The following is a 25463-nucleotide window of genomic DNA, read 5'->3' as shown; positions in this document are numbered from 1 at the left end:
AAAAAATCTTCATCAGGTTCTCCCTCCCTTTTTTTTTAATACACACCGCTGCCAAAAAAATAAAAAAAAGTTTCCAGCAGATGAGCGCACCGCTGAGGTCAGACGGAATACTTACACTTACCAAATATAATCCGGTGCTGTAAATTTTCATTGACAAATAAAAATTGATAATAAAAATGCACAGTGAATTGCGTTGGGAATTACGCAATTCACTGCTGGATTTTACAAAATACAACTGAATCAAAATTTGATTCAAAACATCAGAATAAAGAAGAAGGGCAAGATAGGAATTGGAACATACCCCCAATGTACATACATATTTTTAAATATAAAAAATAATAAGAGATGGAATGTTAAATAGTGACAAAATCAAATGCTACATTAAAGTGAGTCGGTGGAAAGGATTTGTCACTTCTTCTGAATCATAACACATTAGTATGGAAGTCCTTTTGGGATGTATAGATTGAAGAAGGGTTTGAAATTTATCTTGTACAGTTGTAAGTGATAGGGGGATTTTGGAAGTGGCTGTTGTGTCATTGAAAGAACATTTGGACGTTTAATCAGCCACAGTTTTGTTTGTTTTAGTGTGCCTCTGAACAGAATTAAAAACTCAAGGTTTAAATAGCTCCTTTGCTCTCTACCCCAGAATCAACTGGGGCAACCAAATCCTATGAACTGCTGGGTGGTGGGCTAACATTGAGCAGCAAATGGTAAAATGGAATTTAGCCTTTAAAATTAGATAAACCATAGGTATATAGACCAATACCCATCCCTAACTCATCTTCCATATCTGGACTTCAAGCTTTGTTAACTACTTGTGCCTCTGGCCTTCTGTTGCAGCCATATGAAATCTTGTTTTCAGCATAGCTGTTGTCCTGACTGGATGTGTTTTTGAATTTGTTTCCAGTTTTTACACTTTGTCCCAACAGTTTTGTCTATTCCAACACACTGTCTGTTATCACTAAGGTCTGGGTCAGATATGAGTGCAGAGGTGTTCACTTAAACCATAAAACCATTGGGAACGTGCTCAGACACACACACGCCCACACGCACATGCACACACATATTTATTTTGATGCAACATGGAGTTAATGAAGAACACCAGGAGAAAACTGGTCTCGTCCCAGAAATGAGAAGAATAGTATCTTAGTTGAATGCTTGCTTGTTTGTTGTTGTTTTTTCACTGAGAACACAAGACTAAACTCTGAAGAGAATTTTGTTTCTGTGAGAGGATCTGAAGAAGGAAATACGCCTCATCTGCACTCTGTGAAACAGGAAGTTAGCTGTTGCCTTATCTGGTAAATTTACATCCTGCTTTGGTCCGCCTGCCAGGCAAGTGGATCCATATGTTCCCTTTAGCTTTTACTTTCCTTATGGAGAAGGGTACATCCTTGGATATCTGAATGTTTTGGGGAGGAAAGATAATCCTCATCTGGCTGTAGGAAGCTCCGCAGAGGGCTTTGAGAAAGTCAGGTCACCTGATCCAGGGACAAGGCGCTTCTAGAGAGCATAAATCTGTCATCAGGGGCACTGAGGCCTTTGGGATTAGCAAAGCTATGATCCATCTGGCCCAGCTGTGGAGTTTGCTTGTGTATGTGTCTATGGATCCACTCCTACGTTCCTACACCAGCTGGTGGTAAATAACTTGAATGGTTGATGTGAGTAACTTCATTTTTGTTTCTTGTGTAAGGGTGTGTGTGTGTGTGTGTGTGTGTTGAAGACACTGCTTGAGGCCAACCAGATGGTGATATCTCTGGTACCATATCACTTAGCTAACAGCAAGACCCTCTCTGTGAACACCAACTGTCCCAGAATGTGAATCACAAAATATGATACCAAATTGGAGAGAAAAATCTGTTGTCAATCCTAAACATCTTTAGGTTTCAATACTGGTCACGCTAGAAGAAGCTTTGGTGTCCAGTTGGTCTCAGCGTTTTGACGCTACCACTGGTTGAGACTCAAAGTTTAGCCTTTCAGGGAAACTGTTACTCCAAAACGCCTCAAAATATGACCCAATAAACAGAAATACTGTCATTCTTGTGACTTTTCTTGTTGTTTGCCACTACTCTATCACAGACTCTTTGGAGGTTCATCACCCTACCTGTCTAGGTCCACTTTACAGTTCTTTCAGAATGATCTACTCAAACCTGAAGTTGATAAGAACCCTTAGAGCTGCCCTTTGGAGTTTTTTTTTTACAGTTGCCCCTTTGGAAACCCGCCAGTGATCAGGCAATTTCAGATAAGCTACCACAGGTCACAACAGAGGTCACCTTAAGCATTCTTCTCAATGTTCAACTTCAAAGACCTAGTCTTGAAGATAACTGTACTCTTCTGACCCCCAGTTTGAAATGGCAGAGCCTTTTAAGGTGGGGGACTGCAAGCGGCATCCTTTGTTTGCTCACCGCTGACAAACTCCCTCCGGAGCTGAGCATTCAGAGCCAGTCTAGCCAGACCCCCGTAGACTCCTGCGATGGAGGGAAGCTGTGGCCAGCAATTGTGAGAATTTCCTGCCCCCGGAAGGGAGAGAGGAGCAGAGAAGGGGTCAGCAGAGTAGAAATAAGCAAAAGACATCACTGGAGACTTTGGTCAGAGGAGGTAAAAAGAGAGAGCAACCACAATAGATAAAATTAGAAACTGATACAGTGGTGAGCATTAGAAGTTTTGCACTTGATAAAAGATCTTTGCCCACAGTTTTTGAATGATGACACTTTTAATCTTTGTTATAGGCATATTTTATAATATACAGTAAATCACTCTTACCTTATCCTCCTGCTCGTTCAAATCAACCTGAAGTATTTTGAGGCAAGCTAAAACTCCAGGTGAGAGGATATTGGTGGCTCGTGCTTGGCACAATAGTGACTTTACCTTAAGATGTGGCTAAATATTTGAAAGCTTTAAGATAAATTTTATGGCTGCTGTTGTCGTGGTAGTGAGGCCAATTCAGTTTCAGCCAACTATTCGCTGGCGCACAGGGAGATTTCAGGCATCCTGTTTGGCCCCTCAGTCAGAAATACAAGCTGTGTTGTGGTCTAAAGTTTTGAATCGGTTTAGGTTGCTGTTTTCCTGTGTTCACTAACTTTGTGGGAGCTGGTATTAGAGTCAGAAGAGAAGTTTGTCATGTTTCTTATGTATTTAGGAAGTTTTACATTGGTGATTTTGCTAGAACATCTACAAGCTTGAAGTCATTGGTACAAAACTAACAATTCTGCTCTGGCTTCTTCTGTTGAGATGTTTTATTTTGCTCTTTCACAAAAGCAAGGCCAATGGTAGCTATAATTATCATGGTACATTGAGTTTTCTATTACCAACGGATTTGTTGTTTGAATGGGTTGGATTGATTATCGACTATGGTCGATAATGTCTCTATGGACAAGCACTGTGATTGACCCTCATTGCTGTCACAGTTTAAGCTCTGAGTGCGTGCTTTAAGACATTCGTCCGGTGTGGCTTTGTGTACGTCTCTAACCAGAAGGAGGTTTGCTTTTGTGCACACAATCACCGGACCCCGTGTTTGCCTTGGCTGCCTCTCCTCCTATTATCTGGCCTGGAACAAATGAAGGCAGGGCCCATCCAGCCAAATGGTCGGTCAGTGGCCATGGCACTTCATAGCAGTTCTTTTCCTGTGTGGGAAGAGGAAGTGAGGTAGTTTCACTGGTTTAGGAGTTGGGGTGAACACAAGGAAGAAAGTAAAATAAAATGCAATCATGCCAGAGAATTGGTTGCGATATGGTTAGGTAAGTAAGGGTGGTTAGAAGTCCTTTTGTTTTTTGGGGGGCGTTGGGGGTTTGTAATGAACTGTGTCTTTTTGTTGTTTGTTTTTGAGATGCATGTGCATGTGTGGAGAAACTCTATTGTTAAGCTGTTTGTTTCAGATTCCCCATACCACTGTCTACTTCCTGGACACAAACAAAAGCTGGATACATTCTCTTGCTTCATACTTGGATAAATAATGTGTTTTGGTAAAAAATATTATTCATCTTAATATTTTCTCAGAACATAAAATTCAAACTATATCACTTGAAAATAGATTTAATAGACATGCTAAGGGAGTGGGCATGTCTTTGGATAGGCAACAGCCAAAGTAGCTTGCAAGATCCCATATTTGTTATTCTGGACTTTTGAGTTAGAAAGCTATCACTTTGTTTGCATGTCTAATTGGCATTTCAGTAGATTTACTGTGTTTTCAGTGAGTTGTCCTTAAACGTGTTTGGTTTTTGCAGACACAGGGGCTGCCTTATACACACAAAAACACAAACCTATTCACAAGCAAACATAGAAATCTTTCGCCCTCGTTTTGAGGAATGTATGTATAATTACTGCTCAATTTCTATGTTTCTTTGGGTTTACTATGCTCTAAAAATACAAAACGAAACACACACTAAGATACACTCTTTTTGAGACGTGTAATTTCATGTTCATGTGGGAAACAGAGAAAGGTCTTCAACTGGTCACTTTGGTGGAAGTTGGTCTGATGCCGGTCTTGAAGCAGCCTGCCTCTGCAGTGACAAGGGGGTGAACTTTTTCTAGTCGTGTCACACCTTGTTGTTAGAGTTTATCTGCCACCTAGGCTTGTTGTTGGTATGTAAATGCTTGCATAATGTGTAGACTAGACCTTTCACAGGAGTCCTTTGGCCTCTGTCTGTCTGAGAGGGTTTTATGGGTACCTTTTTTATTTTCAAGAAACTAAACTTAGTGCTGTAAGCATCTCAGCAGGTCACAATTTTCTGCATGCTTTTCTTTATTATTCCTAAAGTATTAGAAAAAGGAACTAACATGGCAACAATATTGAAAGAATAATCAACACTGGTTGAAACAGCATGACTATAATGTCTAAATGCAAACAGAGCAATCCAACTTTCATTTGTAGGTCTGCAATTTTCTTTTCCTGCTTTTGTCAGTCAGATTGTTTTGAAACACTTTCTTAAGTTTGTGCCACATTTGCACTCTCTATCCATTCGCCACAGTGACAATGTTGTAAAGTCAGCATTCAAAGGCCTTGAAAGACGTGTTTTTTCATTCTCTTCCAGCTGCTTGCTTATTTGTAGCAGATTGGGGTGTTGAGGGCCATTTGGCATATGTCATCTAAAAGGCTTTCACACATAATTGGGAGACTGTCCCTGCGGATCCTTTGACATGCTGAGAACCTCTGCATTAAGTCACAACACTTAGCAAAGCAAGTCCAAATGTCATAAGTGCCTCTTTCATAAGTGCCTTTAATGGCACTTATGAAAGAGTTTGTCTGGCGGTGTTGTGAACAACTTAGATGGTTGCGAGTTTAAGATGACGGATCTCTATCAATAATGGCGATTGTATAGGAGTTTGTCCTGTAACCAGTAGGTTGCTGGTTCGAACCTCACTCTGTCTGTCTAAGTCGTTGCGTATTTCGGTAAAACATTTCACATGCCTTCCCTGCTAGTGGTGGCCAGACTCATTTCTGCCAGACTGCCCCAGGGCAACTTTGGCAACTATAGTGGAATGCCACCATCAGCTTGTGAATGTGTGCATGAATGGATGAATGACCAAATTTAGTATACAGCGTTTGGAATACTCTGGACTAGATAAAGCATGATACAAGTACTGGCCATTTACCATCCATTCATCCTCTATACCGTCTTATCCTTGAAGGGTTGTGCGGAGGCTGGTGCCTATCTTTAGTGGTCATTGGTAAAGAGGCAGGGTAGACCCTACAGGTTGCCAATATTGTGACTTTATTCTATAAATTCTGGCCTATAAGATTCAGATTTAGACTTTCTTGCCTATTTGATCCGTAACATATTTTCAGACAGGCTTAGTCACTACTTGGCATCTTTTTTAGATATCTTTATAACTTATACTTTTTAATCTTTTTCACATTGTTTAGATAAAAGTCAATGTTGTCTTTGTACAACAGGGGTTTTATTATTGGGATTAAGGTGTCCAGCTCCATCAGTGCTTCTAAGATCATAAAATCTATGAAAACTACCTCAACTATTTCTCGCTTCTCTCACATTTCACAAGTAATATTTGGAGTTAGTTCGTCATTTTCAGTATATTATTTTTTTATTTTTAATGATTTTCACATTGTGACATTGGTTCTCTATGATTCCTGTCTTCGTTGTCTAGAAATCGAAGCCAAAGAGGCCTGCACCTGGCTCCGAGCTGCAGGATTCCCACAGTACGCCCAGCTTTATGAAGGTAACGAACACCATGGGACTCTTCAAACACACTTAGCATGTGTAATGGATTTTTACAAGGGATGAAATTACATTTTGGAGATATTCTCATTCAGAGTACTTTTATTTTGGCATCTCAATAAATCATTTTCAATGCTGTGTTGGAAAAGTACAACCTAAAATTGCAGAAGTTTTATAGTCACATCTTTGGTAAGCCTTGGTCTTCCTTGATCACAATAACCAGTCAATACTTAGCTCAGTGTTTTATTTTATTTTGTACAGCACATGTGCTGTACAAAATACACACATGCATGCACACACATCCTTCCACATGTTCTTTGTTTGAAATACAAAAGGTCAGCATTCACATATGCATCTATGCGTGCACACACTTTGCATAGTATAACATTCCTTCTCTGTGTTTCCTAGCAGCAATGAAAAGAAGGAATTCCATCCATACATTAGTTTGCTCCACATTTCCAACATATTACGTACAGTTACTGTTGAAAACCAAAACTTCTCTGCTAAACATACACCCCAACACTGGCTCTGCTTGAGCTTTAAAATACACACTGACCAAAGTATATCCAACAGTTCATGTAACATGCCATTTGCCTTTATGTAATTACAGAATGATGACAGAAGGGTTAAGCTATGCTTGTCAGCGGGTCGCTGCAAGTTTCCACCTAACCGTGAAAGGTTTTCCTATTAGAGTTGAATGGCTATTGTGTTTCTGTGCAGCTGTTGGTATCCCTTTATGCATTAATTAACAGAAGAAAGGGGTAGATTTCAGGGTAAATTCAGCTCATATCTTTCTGTCATCTTCACTTAACAGGGAATAGCAGTGCTCATCAAGCAGGAGTCATTTTCCCCCTGGATTATCTGTAGACAGATCTGGATTATCTGTGCTGTCATGACTATTGCCCCTCTAAAGATAAACAGACTGATAGAGCATCTCCAGTCAGCTTTAGTAGGTTAAAGATTGTGGTCTTAAATGCCTGGTGTTTTCTTGTCGCCTTTGCCCCAGGGGTGTAGATCCAAGATTCTTATTTTGAGGTACGGTCAACCCATTCCATCTTCAGCATCGTCAGAGTCCTTCCATCCTCAGCATTCCAGTCATGAGCCCCCCCCAAAAAATCTTAGTTATTTTAGCTTTAAGGCATGGTGCTATCCCTTTAGCCAGATACTGCTCAGCTGAAGAGGCAGTCCTGTTGTAGGGGAGCAGAGAAGGAAGTAGCAGCGATGGAGTACCTATTGTCATTGTTCAATCAATCCCCTGTTCTTTTACCCCTGAGGTTCACATCCCCCCTGCCTGCATGGCCTGAAAGCTGCAGCTGTGTTTGTTTGGTCGGCTAAGACGGCATTTCCTTTTTTAGCTTTTCATCAAGGTTGAGTGGGGGTGTGGGAGTAGCTAGGTGTTTGAGCAGGTGGGTGTCTTTGGTATGGTAACTCTAGTTTTATCTCAGCATGCTGATTGAATCAGGAGCACAAAATGCCAACACTAACCTAACCACTGGCTCTTGTGTTTCTTTCAGATTCCCAGTTTCCCATTGACATATCGTCAGTCACTAGAGACCATGACTTCCTTGATCGAGATGCTATTGAGGCTCTCTGCAGGTGAGATAACAACTCATATCCAACCTTTACTTTTGATGGTATGTGCTCTTTTTACTTTTGAGTGGTATTTTGTTTTGACCCTTATACAAAATCTAAAGCAGAAAGCTTCAAAAGGAGACTCGCTTTAGAACATTTCTGATTAGATTAAGGAAATGTGAGATAAGAATGAGATACCCAGTGTTTTTCTTTTGTATGTTCACACCATACAGATATTTCACTCCTGCTGGATATGAGGGTGATGTAAAGAGTCTTAGAATTTGGCATTGTTCTCATTCTGTAGAATGCTAACATCATTGTGGTAGTAAAAGTTTCTCGTAGGGGTGCCCTGATCTGATTTAGGGAATTATGGAATTATCAGCCTAATACTCTTGAATTAAACTTGATGTACCTGTTATTGGTGTTCTGTTTGTAATGTTCTTGTTAGCGCTACTCTCAGCTGAATGCAGTTCATTTTTAAGGCAACAAATATAATTTCCACATATTCTTAAACAATCTACTAAGTGCTTTTCACACCTTCCAATGGCATTCAGAATAGAAAGTAGTTTGTATTAGTTTACACAATATTAGGTTATACAATGCTATCTGCTCTGCACAGATATCTCCAGCTCTCTATGGGATTCCTCCATATTTACACTTTAGATCTTCTACTTCCAGCTTTTCAACGGGAAGGGAGGCTGTCGAACATGGATTGGTTTAGATGCCAAACCCAACATTAAAATTAGGAAATGGTCTAATTTTAATGTTCTAATTTTCTTAATTCAATCACTTGTGATTGAATTAAGATTTCAAGTATATCCATGCCTTAAATTTTTATCTGACTGGGATTCAGTTTTGGTAGTTGCAGTGATATTCACAGTGAAAGACTACTTTTATCTCTGTCATATTAATTAACTCATTGGAGTGAGGTAACGGTTCTTTCATAGAGTTAGCCACTTAATCAAACTTGTCAACTCTTGTTCATAAAATCCAGAAGGTGTCCATCTGTACATCTGGAGGCTATCATCGTAGCATCTCTTCTCTTGGAAGGCTTTCAGCCCCACCCTCCACCTCATAGCTATCCTTCAGTTGCCATCACTTCATCTCTCCGTTGTTACATGATATGCTCTAAGAGCTCACAAGAGAGAGGACCTCAACCCCACCACCCTTCTTCCCTTCTCCAGGTGGCAGCAGGGATAAGCTTTCGGTCCCCTCCCTACATTTTCTCCTCCACTCTGGCAGATTTCACTGCTTATCGGGCTCTTCCCGTTGTTCTAGGGGATTATCCTTCAGCAGCTCATTAGCCAGACTGGTGGCACCCCACCTTCCTCTGTTGTCTTGCTCTTCCACTTGCTCAGTTTTTCCTCCTTTCTCCTTTCCTTCCGGTAGAGTTTTGTTTTCTAGCGAAGGTCGAGGAGCTTTAACTTTTAAAGCCTGCTTATTTCGAACATGTGTTTGTACTTGCAGGAGGTTGAACACTCTCAACAAGTGTGCTCTAATGAGACTGGAGATCTCTCCACAAAGAAAGAGGGTAAGTGCACATGCATACACTTGCATTTGCTTGTATTATCAAGAACAAAGAAAAACAACTTCTTTGACAACTTCTTCAGAAACACAATTGAATTTCCCCACTTCAACTGTGAGATCGACCACTGGACACTGGGTGGAGTGATGTTTCCTCTCATCATCTTTAAAAAGGCAAATATTGAGAGTATTTATACATCAAGATAGCAAGGACCCTTGGGGGAGGGAGAGGAACATCAAGGGGTTGCATTCACCTGGATCATATAGTGACAAATCGGTAAAAGGTCAGTCTTAAACAACACAATTTTCAGTCCAAACATCTTGACTGAGACAGTGACACTTTGTGACAGTAATTACCCAGTTTCAAATCAACCATAACTCCCTAACAGCCTGAAGGGCTGCATAGTAACATCCTTGTTCGGTGGGTGGTGGTATTCATTAGGATGACCCACCCTGTGTCACCTTTCATTTCAGGAGTCAACAGAGGTAGAGGAGTCAAAGAGGCAAATAACCTCTTTGACTCCTCTACTCTTATGAGACACTGCACCCCCTCTGTCCTCCGCAGAATACTTAGGAATGCATTGATCTCTTCATGTCTTTGCATTCCCCATCCCTTCAGAATCACTACTCCGTCTCTCGGTCTCGTTCTTTGTGGTATTTATTTCTTGGGTTGAATTATTGAGAAAATAAATAATTTTCACTTTACAACTTCAAAGCGGTCGCTGGTCCAGCAGATGCTTCGGTGGCTTGAGGGTTTGTGGATAAGGCATCTGCAAAACTTTGACAAATGGCTTCAGTTCGGCTTCAGAGTGGTCGGTGCTCGTTGTGTGCAGCAAATGAAACATGACTGTTTTCTCACATGCTTGCCAGCATAACTGGAGACTTGAGCACAGTTATGTTTTTTTTATTTGAAATTGTGTAACCTAATTGTTCACAGATGTATAGTTAGGGTGAATCGTACCATTTTGTATTTGGATACCTACTTTAGATGTTTCCTGACTTTGGACCAATAATAGAAGAATTATTTGGTTCCCAATTTTTGAATTGATGTTCAGTTGAACTTTGGAAGCTGTTTATGTTTAACCCTTAGCTGACAACTTTCTTGGGTTTTCATATGAAGAAGACACCACAATAATAGTTCAAAATCAACTAATTCCAGATCCGTTGGTTTGGTTATAAAAATTTAAATATAAAGTTAACAAACTGTCTTACCATACATGATCTGTGACATCACTGAATAAAGTATATATTTTCCTAAGACAAATTAAGGTGCATAAGGTCATCAAAGCTGAAAATAAAACTAGGTTTGAGTTTTTAACCCAAATAAAAGACAAAATCTTCCCACATTTTAGTGCTTTATATTTTCAATTAGTGTAGATAAGTCCGTCTCACGACGGACTTATCGTCCCCCACCCAGTCGTCTCACGACGACTGGGTGGGGGTGGTGACCCCAGTCTGGCTGGCTGCATTGCGAGCTACGGGGGTCATAATGGAATTTCCTGAACGCCCTTCAGGGTCTGCGATAGATTAACCAAACTAGGGGGGTTACATTTTTTGGACTTGGTGCTTTTATATTAATTGGAGCTCAGTAAAGGCAGCTGCCTTCATAGTGTAATGTATATGTCTGTCAATCAATCTGAAGAGAGAGAAATGAGCTTACCGTAAGCTTAGATTGAGGTCATTTTGTCCAAATTTGCTTCCTTATTATGTCACTGGCTTTTGATAAATCCTCTGACATTTTGTAAAGGATCCTGTGTTATGACAGAATTTGTCAGGTATTGTACATAATTATATGCCATGTAGGTTAAAATTAGAACAATTCTGGAAAAAGGATTCATAACTCCAACGAGTTTCCTGGATTGCAGTGAGGAATGTTGTGAAAGATGTGGAAAATGTTCCTAACTATTCCTCTCCCTCCCGCTCTCCTGCCCTCCCCCCCTACCCCTCCCATGTTCCTGCTTCCTCCCTCTCTTGTCCCCTCCTTCGCTTCCTATTCAGAGTGAGGACTCAGATGAGGATGAGCCTTGTGCCATCAGTGGCCGCTGGACATTCCAGAGGGACAGCAAGCGATGGTCCCGGATGGAAGAGCTGGAGGTTTTCTCCAATTTCCCAACAGATGCCGTCCAAGTTTCTTTTCCTAAAGACCAAGTACCCCAGAAGGGTAAGCTGACTCTGCGTGAAGGGAACAGTTCAGAGAGCGTGCTGACTGACCTCAGTGAGCAGCCTGAAGTGAGTTCCATCCATAGCAGTGGGAGTGGAGGAAGAGGAGAGGAAAAGATCCATGGTGCTGCCTCGATAAATGAAGTGGTACCTGCTGGTGCCACACGGGCTAGCTCAGTAGCCAGCATGTGTTCATCCTCAGGCACCGGGGGATCAGCAGGTCAAAATGAGGATTCTCTGTCTGATGGGTTGCCACCATCGCCCCTGGAGACCCTCAGACACTTCACCTTTGATGTCAAAGCAGGAACAGTAGGAGGAAGTCTTGATAGAGAAGGTGGCAGTGGCAAAAGCACTCGTTCAAGAGCTAAAAGCTTCCTGAAGAGGATGGAGAGTTTGCGACTACGCAGCAGCACCTCTTCCAAGAGAAAAAAGAAAGGGAGCGCAGTCGGAGGGAAAATAGAAATCAGCGGACCTGTCATCAAACAAGGCTTTGATGACGACAAACTGAGGAGGCTGAATTGTGTGGACATCTCAAGCATCAACCTCAATCACCACTGCAATCCTGCTCAGACCATGACTCTCAACCGGAACCGCTCTGTATCGTACTCCACTCAGACTAGCAATGGGAGCACTGGAAGCACTGGGAGCAGTCAGTCTGAAGCCAGCAGTGGCAGCGCGGTGAGCACACCGAGTCCGGTGACTCGAGCTCGCAGTCACAGTACAGCAGCAGGTTCCAGTAAGAGAGGAGGAATGTATCTGGAGGGCTTTGATCCCTTTAGCCTCCTCCAGCAAGAGCTGAGTTGTCAGCCGCCGCAGCCCAAATCAGCACCGCCCATCCCCTGCCAGGCCAGTGATGGGATGTCCATCAATGAGCAGAACCGCAGGAATAACTGCAGTGCTCAAGACAAAAGTAGACAAGAAGAAGAAATAGAAGAAGATGAGGAGGAGGATGAAGAAGGGGGCACGATCTTCTTCTATTTGCCTGAAGGTCACAAGCCTGGAACTTTCCCCAAAGCCCTGCAGGATGGGAGTTTGCGCAACAACAATGGGAATGATAATGGAAACTCAGTGATCCTCAGGGGACGGCAAAGCAGGCGTCAGCGTCGCGCCTCTTCAGGGTCAATCGACAGCCGGCTTAGCTTTTATGACAATGTCCCCTATGCCGAAAAAGAGGACGGTGAGGATGAGGAGGGAGACGAACACAAACTAGAGGAGGTACTCCAACATGTCACCGGCTTCGTCAATGCCTGGTCAGAGGCTGTGGCCGGTGAGGAGGAGGAAGAAGAGGAGGATGAAGAGGAAGAAGGAGATTCTGATTCTGCGTTGGATTCGGCATCGCCGTGCCCCTCCTCACCTCTGCAGAACAGATTGGAAGAGACAGAGAACGGAAGTGACCAGGACAGCACGGGAAACCCCTTGGGCGACGTCGAGGATGGGATGAGGGAGAGAAGAGATTCAGGCGTGGGAGCGTCTCTTACTCGAACCAGCAGGTCAGTAAAAACAAGCTAAACTCTCCTCCTACTCAGGCTTTAAGGCTATTAAAGAACTGTTTTCTCTTCATTGGTATTCATTCATGAATGCTAAGTTGCCTACAAGCAAAGAATATTCTAAATGAAATTGCCAGTAAACGATAAACAGAAGAACAGGCTGAGGCTTCTCCTCTTACATGATGGTGCTAGGTTCTCAGGAATGCCTTCTTGTCTCCATGGAGACTGTTTCTACACTCTCAGGAATTTACCAGCAGAATTACTCTTGGTTTCTTTTAGGTAATCTCTTGATTGCTGTACGCATACGTCTTCGTAATCCCTACATAGATCACTCGACCACACACAGTATTTGGATACTCTGTGTTGTTTTTAGCATTCCTGTACACACGAAAGCGTGACACAGGTCCCAGGGGGTTAACTGCTCTTTCTGTTAATCATCGTTCCTCCTTCTGAGTTCTCAATCTGTGCCTTCTTCTTCTTTTCCAGACCACAGAAGCTCCGCTGGCCAAGCTTCCAGAACTCCCACCGCCCCAGCTTGGCCTCGGCTCAGCTCCAGATCAGCTGCCAGTCTGTGCTGCAGATGAATCTGCTGCAAAAACTCTCTCTACTGCAGCTCACTGCTCTCCTGGAGAAGCACACTCCGACAAACAAGCATGGCTTCAGTTGGTGAGTGGTTGGACTTGGAGTTTACGCCCTTTAGAGCCGTCTTAAGTTGTTTGCCCTTAGGCTGCAACTGGTCACATTTGTTCTTATAAGTTATCCCCCCGGCCCCCTCTCAAAGCCCCAAAACATAATCCATTCAACCAGGCACTACCCTTCAGTTCCACCCGCCTCACAGTGCAGTCCATCTGCAAGTTGTTGTATGGTACTGTGACGGCTGTCCACAGAGGTTGGGTTTCACATTCTTTTCCCAGGCTCATAATTGCTGGGAAGGGGTGCACATTGTCTTCTTTTTAACGGTGCAATTATGGCTGTTCACACGCAAGGTGCTGTGCTGAAGGCACGAAAGAGCTGCCCCCTTCTTAACTTATCATTTCAAGAACACCCTCTAAGCCAGCAACCTGAGCCACTTTATTTAAAAAATATTCACTCTCACTCATTGTCCTTAATATGTATAACAACTGGTTATGATTTTCCCCCAGGCTCCAACCTATAATGCAAATTAAAGTTTTGCTCTAGAAAGTCATAATAAACCTGAAAGATAACAGAAAATTGGAGATATACCAATATTTTAAATGTTTTGTCATCTTCAGTTCATGCAAAACTGAAACTGAATACAGTTCAGCCTATTCTAACTTCTCTTGAACAGCATTCAACACACTTTTCTCTTGCTCTTCTCCTATGAGAGGTCCTTATTTGTATTATTAACAAGTGTAATGTCAAAAAGAGGATTTTAAAACAAAAGAAAATGATTAGACTGAAAATTGACTTTAGACTCATAAGTGAATCTAAAGTCATTTCAAAACAGGATGAAAGCTCAGAATAAAATATGTCCAACTTTCTTGCTATCTACCAATGACTTGCTCTCTCTTACCACCTTACAGTCTAAAACAGTCACATGGCAAAGCATAACACTTTGAAAATATTGGAAATATCTCAGTTCTTAAACTATTTTTTTTCAGTTCAGATATTGAAGATAACTAAATTCTAGCTCCTTCCAATAACAACATCCACACTGAAGAGAGTGGTATATTTACTCACAGGCGTATTTGTCACTGTTGAATCTGAAAATCAAGCAGCTCCAGTCAGCCAATAAATTCCCAGTAAGTCTTAACAGAAAAACAATAAGTTCTATGGGGCCCTTACAGTGTGTCCAAATGGACCTGGGGTAGTTTTCAAGTTTTCTGATCAACTAATAGCAAATAGAATATTTTTTCCTATGTTTTTCTCTCGCTCAGGGCCTTTCTTGCTCTGAAAACAGAAGGCATCTTGACAGTCATATGGCAGATCACAGTCTTTCTGAAAGACAGAGTCTGATTGTTGGTCCCTCGTACATATTCAGAATTCCATCCATGATCATAAAATGCTTCTTTTTCTTCATTTTTCCCAAACTGGGGTTCTCAGAAGTACTCCAGAGTCTTGTGAGCTGGTCTTACAAAGACGCATTTGTCCCTAGTCACGCACAGAGGCACTCTGCTAAACACACTCACACCCATACAGAAAAAAATCTATAAATCTGTGGGCAGGTTTGTGTGAAACGGGATGGTGGTGACAGCAGCTTTTGTGGTTTTTGTCATGCTGGCCAACAGTGGCCATGTCAGTGAACATCCAATGAAATTAACAGGTGCTAAAGATTGTCCACAGTAAATTTGTGGCATCTCCCTTCAACCTCCATCTTTTGTATTTGGTTTGTCCTGGCCTCGTTTTTGTGGCGACAAATATCTGCAGGCATGCTGTAGATATTATGTTAAACATGCATGCTTTTTAGTTTATTTCCATAGAAATCGGATTAGTTTTCTGATTTAGTTTTTTTGGTGGGGGCCTTTTACCTTAAGTCTCAAGCAAAATGACCTGCTTGTAGATTACAGCTACATTCTTTTCTTTTGTGTGTTTGTGTTGCAGGGCTGTGCCAAAGTTTATGAAGCGAATCAAAGTGCGGGACTACAAAGACCGGAACGTGTTCGGTGTGCCGCTCCAAGTCATCGTCCAGCGAACCGGCCAGCCACTTCCTCAGGGAATTCAGCAGGCCATGCGCTATTTACGCAATCAGTGTCTTGACCAGGTAAGTCTAATTGCCCAGATGTACACATGTAAACAGATTAGCACAAATTGTATTAGATCTTTGTTCCTACACATCTGGTCAATCAAACCTCCATTCAATTCCATTCTTACATCCCAAACATACGGTGTCTTGAAAAAGTATTCATAATCTTGTGGAATGTTACAAAATGTGAACAAGTTCAAGGGGTATGATAACTTTCGCAAGGCACTGTGAATGCTGTTTCGTTTCCTTTAGCAAAGCGCGTCTGTGCATTCATACATACAGAATGGGCGTATGTGGAGAAAATAGCTGGTAAAGCAGCACAAAAATAGAGAGAAGAAGGATTCCTTTTTCTCAAATGGGACAAGGCGCCTCTGTTCAGAGAAAATATTCTGCCTGGACGTTTAGTCCCCATTTTCTCCCCAAGTGCCTCTTCATACGGCCCAAAAAGGCCTCTGATGAGGTCCTACACAGTGTGTTGTACAAGAATTCACACTGGGTGTCATGGGAGCTTCTTTCGAATACAGTCAACAATCTCTGTTATGATGTAACTCCAATTAACTGTAAGCCCTTAATGTGTGGATGAGTCAAGAATGTTCCTTTTCTTTTCAAAGACAAATTATTGATTCAAAAGATGTGAGGCATGGATTATTGGGAAAACATTTAATCTTACCACAACGGGTAAGGAATTTGGATTTCAGTGTTTCTTTGTATTTTCTTACCTTTTGAACATCTTCATATTTTTTTTCCACATTATATCAAACGTCAGCCTTGCATAGTTGTGAGTTCAGCCCTGTTAGCTCCTATGCCCTAAAACAAACTCTCGTGCAACCAGGAAGGAGGGTTATCCTTTCAGATATTTGCTGAATGTATGACGTTCCTCCGTCTTCCTCCCAGGTTGGCCTTTTCAGGAAATCTGGAGTTAAATCTCGCATACAAGCTCTTCGCCATATGAACGAGGCAAGCGGCGCAGATGGTGGAGGGGTCAACTACGAGGGCCAGTCGGCCTATGACGTCGCCGACATGCTGAAGCAGTATTTCAGAGATTTGCCTGAACCGCTGCTCACAAGCAAGCTGTCTGAGACCTTCCTACAGATTTATCAATGTAAGGAAGCAAAAAAAGACGAAGGCTCATGTAGGCAGCTTTACATCTCATAATAATGTTTTTTGCTTCTGTAGATACTTATCACCTTGTGTATAATTCTGTGTAGCATAAGAATCCTACAATGTTTAATCCCTACTGTTTCACAAAGTGTTTCAATAAGATCAAGTCAACGGAGTCCTGTCCAAAAAAGATATATTATGAACATCCTGTGTCTTGCATAACACACCACTTTCAAGCCCTGCCATTGCTCATACTCTGCCGACGAAGTGGCTCCTTACAGAATATCCTTATTGGATTAACCAATTTCTGCATAAAAAGATGACATGATGCTGCATGATGGCGGATAATTGTATTAACAAGCAGCCATGACAAATGCCGCCTTCTCTTCCTCCCTGCAGACATGCCCAAGGAACTCCGTCTTCAGGCGACCCGCGCAGCCGTGCTGCTGCTGCCAGACGAGAACCGGGAGGCGCTGCGCACCCTGCTGTGCCTGCTCTGCGATGTGACGGCGAGCGTGGCAGAGAACCAGATGACGCCCACCAACCTGGCCGTGTGTCTGGCGCCGTCACTCTTCCACCTCAACACTCTCCGCCGCAAAGAGAGCTCCTCTCCCAGGTGTGCGAGTGTGAACAGTCTGGAATTGAAAAACTAACCAGTCAGTTTAAAAATCAGATTTATTATTAAGATTTATTCTCTATAGGGTTGCAATTCAGTTATTCCTCCCAATGTGCAGTATACTATTAAATGCACCAAAGGCTGTATCTGGTTCAGGCAGAAAATTGGACAAGCTACGACAATTACAAAGAGACAAAGGACAGAGAAGAAGAAAGAGGTGGGGGTGGGGAACTAGAGTACCGACAATGAAAGTGACAAGCCAAATAAAAAGTTGTGTGTTATCATGCGGTGGTCTCATTTGCCTAGAGATGCACCAGTTAATCATCCACATGTCAGAATTGGCCAGTTATCAGCTTTGATCAGTGATTGGTAGGTCTAACACATAAAAAGGAGTTTTGTACTTTTTTCTTTTTTTGAAACCAACTTATTCCAACTTTTTTCATCTATAAAACCCAAAACCCAGCATGGCGCCCTTGGATGAACTTTGTTTTATATTAATAAAAATCAGATAGAGTTTAGGTTGCATGCTTTGTTGCATGAATGAGAATAATTTGGATTTTTTTTTTCATTTTTATGCCGAGTAAGACATCTATCTACCTTCAATGAGTTATTGTTTTTCTGAAAGAAAAAAAAATAGACTGAATCTTAAAGAAACCTAAAAACATGCTGGAAAAGCCTGATGAGTGCCTCTCTACATTTACCTTGAGGTCCGCTAATGGAAAGATTGTGACTATAAATACTATTCGTGCAGCTGATCCATCTGATGCAGATCCTGTATTACATTGGTGAAAGACACTCCAGTGACCTTTCAAGGCCTCCTCCTGTCTGCTGTTTTTCAGCTAGAGTAACACACTGAGATGAAATACCTCAACAGTCTCATCTTTGACTCTTTTGATAGTTGTGTGGACGTTGGTAGGGAGCTTGTTGATTGTGATTGACATGATCTGTGTCTTTTTCTTTTTCCTTTTTATGTTACATAACATGAAGCATCCTGGATATTTCAAAAACAGGAAGAGGTCACTCCAGGGAAACAAAAGAGTAGGATGTTGTAGATGGAGGGAAGAGATGGAAGGAAATAGAAAAGGTTACATCTTAACCTACTTAGACAGACATTGTTCCACATATAGGAATTCGGCTCTGTACCATTTGACCCTTTGTTTCCACTCTGTCGTGATGAATAAATCTTCTTTCTTTCTCTTTTGGCTTGTGACAGGGTGATGAACCGGAAGCAGATGCTGGGAAAACCTGACCAGAGGGACCTGAATGAGAACCTCGCTGCCACGCATGGACTGGCACACATGATCCAGGAGTGCAGGAAGCTTTTCAGGGTCAGTTCTCAAACGCAGTAGGACATAAACTTGTTCTTTATGGTAGATTGAAGCATAAAGTTGTTTTGATTTCAGTTCCACCTCACTCTGCCCGTCACTTTCCAGAGAACAATGAAATATTTTTCTCTAAGTCTCAAGTCTTTCTTAACTTTATTAGCATTCACATACTTAAAGTGCGCCTAATTAGTCAACCTAAATTACTGGTTTGCATGGCTTGATTTTTAACATGAAAATATTTGACATTTTATTGATTGTTTTTTCTTTTAGCTAACTGTAGCTGCTATTATGGTATTATGATGAATTTATTAATGATACAAAATTTTTTTTTATTTTAAATAACATACAGTATATACAGTATATATATATATATATATATATATACAGTATATATATATATATATGTATATATATATATATATATATATATATATATATAATTTGTTTTATTTATTTTTTTTGCTGTTAGCTAAACAACTATCGGAAAAAAAAGTGTTTTTAGTTTTTAGAAAGCAAATCCAAGTCAAATCCTGAGTCTTTAGGCTGCAAGTCTACGTCATATCTAAAGTCTTTGTTTTTACGGCTTAAATGCGACTTGACCCTGCGTTGCTGATTGAGTCATTGTCACATGCTTTTTGTCCATGCATTTGTCATGTAAACACACTGCCTCTTATATAACTCATCTTTGCCATTCTTATGGATGTTATGCAAGCAGCACTGTGACAAATGTCCCGACTGACTCCATCTTGAACAATTTACTTTGTCTTCAGTTTATCCTTACACAATTATTTGTACAGCACATACCAGTGAGTACTGTGTGTTCCCTCTACAAGGTGTACTAAATAATCAGCAAACCCTATCGGAGCAACTTTTTTTTTTATGGAACATGCTCTGTCTTGCAGCTTCATCTCAGACATGTAAAAGCTAAAGGGACACACATTTGACTTATTTTTGTCATTTAAACCTTTATTAGATTGTGGACAAACTTCCTGCCCTCCTGTTGTGCTCTTATCCAGTGAGTAAACCCAATAAAGCCCTTAAATGATATTTGATTAGATTTGCATTTCCTCAGGAGGAAGCAGGGGTGAAATTAACATATATTTATCTTGATCTGAGCTAGTCTTTCAGAGGACCTTTGACATATACATTGTCAGGATTCAATTTAAGGAGGAAAGAGATAAACAACAAGAAAGGAGCCGCATAAGCCTAGAAATATAAATGAATCAAATCCTGCATCCAAGGAGACACGGATGTGTCCAAGGAGAACGTAATAGTTTCTGATAAACCAGGGAGATAGTTGTGATAAGGGAGACCTTAGAGAGTTTTAGCTGATCACTTTTTTCAAATCTGTAAAACCAATTAAAACTGCTGTAGTAAAACTTTTTCAGCCTCTCAAAACAAAATTGGTGAAGCAGCATTTATTACTACCTCACGGTTTGCAATGGCCTGACCTTCCATCTGCTGGATTCTTCCTTCCAGATCCCCGAAGAGATGAACCGCTGCAGAAACTCATACCTGGAGCAGGCTCTGCTGCCGCAGCGCTTCGAGGAGCTGGCTGGTGAAGAGGCCGGGCAGGGGGGCTACAGAGCCTGTCTCCAGGACAGCCTGGACCTGCTTCTGAAGGAGGCAAAAGACAAGTTCAAAGGTTACGACAACTGCTCCACGCCTGAGCATGCAGAGCTGGCCTGCAGGAAGGTAAGTCCACCTCAAGTAAACACCCAGCTGGTGAAATTCATTTTAAAAAAAGGAAATATGGGTTAGTCTGTCTGTGGTATGTAAACAAGCTGCCATCTCCGTTTCCTATCATCTTCATGTTCAACTTGCATTTTTAAATAGTGAGTGGAAAAACAGAAATTAGGGTTTCCTGTCTAGAAAGGCATCCGTGTGAAAACGGCTGCGCTCTTGGCTTCTCGCTCCCATCCCTTCTGCTCTGGACTCTCTCCCAGAATGACATCAGCTTCATCTCGCAACACACACAAACACAACTTCTCTATTCTCCCAGGCCTACATTTCCTGTGCTGAACGTGCTTGAAGACTTGGACAGAGTTATCTTTTCTCCTGTGTGAAAGTCACAGCGGCTATGTTTTACTGTCAGATGGGAGAACAAAGCAGCTGATGGACCATAATGAGATCATTTTCAAATACAGCTGTAAAATTTAAGTTGGATTTTTACTCTGAATCACAAATTTGAATTTATTTTGAAGAGACTTTTTGTGATTGACCAACTCAAAGTAGCACAAAATGGAGAAGTGAAAGGGAAATGATCCAGGATTTTCAAAATTTGGTGTCCATTTATACGTATTCCTTTTCTCTCTCAATATATCCAAACACCTTTTGGATTTTTAATTTTAAAAGAAAATGGAGACCATGTATCATCCCCATTACCACATAAAAAACACCTAAAGTACAAAACAACATATTTAGTAGATTGTAGCTATAACAGGACAATAATTTTTAACTGATTAATATGTTCAAGTTTATCTCAGAGGACACAAAATGTCCCATAGAATGTTTGTGTAATGTTATCTGTCGTTTCTGTTCTGTCCTGCAGGTTCACGATGGATTTCCACTGAGGCTCTGGAAAGTCACTGTAGAGATTCCAGCGAGTCCCGATGAAGTTCTGACCCGAGTGCTGCGAGAGCAGGGTCACTGGGACGAGGATCTACTGGAAAGCAGAGTAGTGGAGACGCTGGATGAGCAGACAGAGATCTACCAATATGTTCGGAACGTCATGGCACCGCATCCCACCAGAGACCACCTGGTGCTAAGGTAGACTTGTTTTCTTATCACCTCATGCTTTGTTTTTTTTTTTTTCAAAAAAAAATTTCGCTTTAGTTCAAAGTTTCACATTAATGCAAAAATATTTTGATTATTACTATCAGAACATGGATCACGGACCTACCAAAAGGTGCGTGTGCACTTGTATCTACGTCTGTGGACCACGAAGGGGTGCCAGTGGTGGGTGTCCGCGCCAATGTGCTCACTTCACGTTACTACATAGAGCCCTGTGGAACCAACAAATCCAGACTCACGCACATTTCCAGAACTGACCTCAGGTTAGTGGCTTACACTGAACCCAGGATGATCATATCTGGAGATGCACCAATCAGTATGAGATCAGAATCAGCTCAATCAAACACTGGGAAAAAAATTCCCAAATCATTAAATGCATCAAAATTAAAGTCTCCTTCTGTTTTTAGTAAAAAATAAATTAATTAATTACCAACATGTACTTTGAAGTGCTTCCTGAATTCAGTAAAAATTAGATAAGTTTTGGGGATGTGAACTTTGGTGCATGAATGGGTATAATCTTAAAATCCTTTACTGTTTTACCCATTTAAAACTAAACTCCAATCAAAGGTCATGAACAATAGTGTTCGCGTTTTATTTGTCATAATCTATTGAAAAAAAACGCTGAATCTTAGAAATGGAATCAGCAGGTCAGACCATTAATGAAACCCAAAAATAGAAACCTGATCGTTGCACCTCTGATTAAAGCAAGCTTGTCACTAAATACGCCAACATTTTCATAGAGCTGCGTCATCATAACACTAAATCTCTTTCTTCTTTTGTAGGGGTCGTTTTCCAGAGTGGTACAATAAACTCCACGGACAGCTGTGTGCTGCTGAGGTGGCGCGAATAAGAGACTCCTTCACCGTTTCCATGGATAAATAAATAGGCAGCGTGCAATTCAGACCACAACAAATTCTTGGTCTGCAACTTTGGATGGGGTCAAGTCGTCGTCATATTCACAGTAAAAAAGACAAAGTATGGAGCCCCGATTCAAGGACTCATTTTCCCCAGAGTCAAAACAGACTGACTAAACTGGTCTTGTTGGGACTGCTGTGAGGACTCACACACAGCCATGTCTCATCCTGGAGACATTTTGTTGTTGATTCGGAATGTGTGGTTTTGACTTTATCTTAAGGGATGATACGGCTTCTGAGAAGCGAAGAAGACTCAAGGTATGGGTGAGCTTGTGTGTGCGGGTGTGTGCAAAGCAACAAATGCTAAGTGCATATTTGTCGTGTTGGTTTACAGTCAGAGGAAAGCATGTACATATAAAATATTCTAGTTAGAAAAAGTTGATGTGGCCGTCCGCCTCAAGTTGCCTCTGACCAACTTTTCTGTTACAGCGAAGCACAGGAGGACCTGTAGATGTTATTAAGAGCTGATGAATGAATGTGTGGGTGAGGACAGATGCAAATCCACAGACAGAGTGGAAATAAAAGAGGATATGGTGAGATGACAGGTGGGCGACTGCACGCAGGGTTTTAGTGCTTGCCGGTAGAGAAGGAGGAGGACCGGTGGCTGGCTCACCAGAATGAAAGCACCGATCAGTCGGGATCTCATCTACTGACAGATAAAAGTCGCTGCAATCCCCTCCAGAAGGATTTGAGTGAGTCATGGGTTGTATGTGGAAGCTGATCTTTGCGAAGATTCACAAGACGGGTTTAGTCTCCGTGCTAGTGCCAAAAGTTAGTTCGTTAGTGATTGTAAAGAGAAGAGAAGAGCAGAAAGAGAAAAAAAGAGAGAAAAAAAACGGATTTAATGGACCAAATAAAGAAAAAGCTAAAGCTCATCCTAGAAGGCATCAATGTTTGCTTTATTCTCAAAAACAGCACAGTTCACATTCTTTTTTTATTTGCAATTCTATCCTATTAGGAATATATTGAAAACTATACATGTTCCATTTTCATTGTGCACAAGTGAACAGAAGACACAACTCACTGCAACTGAAACCTCCAGCTACACGAAAGATGAGAGAGATAGAAAAAATGTCCTTTTATAAAGGTGGGGATTTTACAGGTTTTACTGTAAAGAAGAGGGGAGACTGAATGTGTTTTTTCACAAGAAGGATAAAAATCTATTTGCGTAAGCGTCTTTCTCTCTATTGTCTCGCTGTGTTTAAAAAGTAATTATAGAGATTTGTGCCCACGTAACTTCTTCTAGCACCGACGCTCTTCGATAGGAGACTGTCCAAGCTGTTTGTGCTCAGTGTGTAATTAATTCACTAAGTCCTTTGTTTATATCCTACTAGTTTGTACCTGTAACAGTGTCTCTGCCAAATAACGCATGACAATGACAGTTAATTTAAAGCAAATATATTTATACCTCAAATATGTGTGTTTTTGTATCATTTTATGTTATTTTATTGTACATGGTAAGCTTTGTGCTACAGAAATGTGTTTTATCTTTTTTATTATTAATATTATTTCTGTACAGGTTAATTAAAGTGCACTATTAAATGTATTAAAATAATGCCTTTGTTTGCTGTTCTCTTTTGTAAATTGTAAAGTTTTTTTTTTTTCGTTGGCTTGTTTTTTACCTTCCAAAATTCTGCAGGCAGTTATTTAAACCACAGCTTGTTCCAACTGCAGCTTTTCCCTCTCGCTGACCCTTTACACCGTAAATCTCAAATGACTTGACTCCATTCCACACCAGTAAATCTGTGATAGGACTAGAGAGGCCAGGAGGATAGTGATCCCACTACTAATTATTATTCTTACATAAGTTTCTGTTATCAGAACACTGTGGGGTCTGCTGTACTGTAGCGGGGAAGCTTAATAAGAGGCCAGGCAGTCATGTGGCAAAAGCAAGAGGGGCTCTAACCGTGCGAGGACGGACCTTTTTGCCAATTTTGAGCTGTTTGACTTAACCACTTGGGAAAGTGTTACAATATATCAGGAAATTTGATCTTACCCAGACATTGTAGACCTTACGCTCCTTAAACCTGGAAATGCTTATTCAACATACCTTACACTAAAGGGGAATTTACCCATTTCGAAAACTGTCCGTTCCTTGCTCTCAACAGGAGAAAGCTGGAGTTACACCTACTATCTTCCGATCGCAATATGACTACTGTACTCTCCAAGTCGCCCACATCATAACTGCGATGTGACAGCTAAATGTTTACAGCACACTAGAAAAGCATCAGTTCTACACTGCTGATAATTCTGACTGCTATGCTGCCAAACAAAACACAGTTCAAAAAAACATTGTTGCTCCAAAGTCTGTGGGATTTTCTGTGATTGATTATTATGCGGCAACCATTTACTCAGAAAATTACCCTAGTCAGTGCTGTGTAATTTTCAATATTATTGTGAGTAAGCATCTTGCATAAGTAATCGCAACTCACAGCCGCCATAATAACATTCATCAGGCTTGATTTTATTCCTTTTTTGAATAACGTAAACATCTCCAGAGAGAACTGTTCTCCCCCTGACTGGCATGTTTTTCTTTTGGGGCTGTGTACGTGTTTTTCCCCTGAGCGGCCCAAACACCTCACAGAGATTGCACAGCTCCAGATAAGCAGGAGTCAGCGCCAGGGCTGCATTCCCGCACTGCTGTTTGAGAATCTGTCACAGAAGGTTTCCCACATTGATAAATGCATATGAATGTGTACATTCTTCAGCCAGTGCTCTCTCTTTTTTAAAGAGAACAAATCTGACTCTTAACTGGACCATTACATGTATCCTCCATTAGTCATTTGTTGTAATGACTAATAAGTTGAACACCATTTTCAGATCCAACATCAGCTGGCAGCTGTAATAAAGCACCACTACCCCAAGCCCCATTACAAATTTGTTTCATTTTTTTTCTCTTTCATCATACTTGAAATGCTATAGCTCATTAAACCAAATTTAACATCAGGCAGAATTAACTAAAGTAGATGTACAACAAAGGCCCATGATTTTATTTATTAAGGGAATAAAGCAATCCATACCAACCTGGCTCACTAATCTGACTGACTCCTAAACCAGTAACTGATTGTGCTGTGCTTGGCAGCAACAACTGCCT

At 41.2% G+C, this 25463-nt stretch overlaps 1 protein-coding gene across 3 annotated transcripts in view; it reads left to right on the top strand.

Annotated features, from left to right (window-relative positions):
- Positions 1-23924, top strand: part of dlc1 (DLC1 Rho GTPase activating protein) — an 81933-nt gene extending 58009 nt beyond the window's left edge. For all 3 annotated transcript variants that reach the window (XM_028016733.1, XM_028016734.1, XM_028016735.1), the window contains 13 exons: positions 6103-6174; positions 7688-7769; positions 9213-9276; positions 11268-12919; positions 13403-13582; positions 15479-15638; positions 16515-16722; positions 17121-17337; positions 18551-18665; positions 20142-20357; positions 21214-21431; positions 21545-21718; positions 22238-23924. In XM_028016733.1, coding sequence (XP_027872534.1) covers positions 6103-6174; positions 7688-7769; positions 9213-9276; positions 11268-12919; positions 13403-13582; positions 15479-15638; positions 16515-16722; positions 17121-17337; positions 18551-18665; positions 20142-20357; positions 21214-21431; positions 21545-21718; positions 22238-22337 — 3458 coding nt within the window. In that variant the 3' untranslated portion in view covers positions 22338-23924. The remainder of the gene's footprint in view (positions 1-6102; positions 6175-7687; positions 7770-9212; positions 9277-11267; positions 12920-13402; positions 13583-15478; positions 15639-16514; positions 16723-17120; positions 17338-18550; positions 18666-20141; positions 20358-21213; positions 21432-21544; positions 21719-22237) is intronic.
- The last annotated feature ends 1539 nt before the right edge of the window (positions 23925-25463 follow it).

Source organism: Xiphophorus couchianus, chromosome 5, assembly GCF_001444195.1.
Source record: "Xiphophorus couchianus chromosome 5, X_couchianus-1.0, whole genome shotgun sequence".
Taxonomy (NCBI): Eukaryota; Metazoa; Chordata; class Actinopteri; order Cyprinodontiformes; family Poeciliidae; genus Xiphophorus; species Xiphophorus couchianus.
The sequence above is the reverse complement of the archived record's forward strand: the minus strand, read 5'-3'. Positions and strand labels throughout refer to the sequence as shown.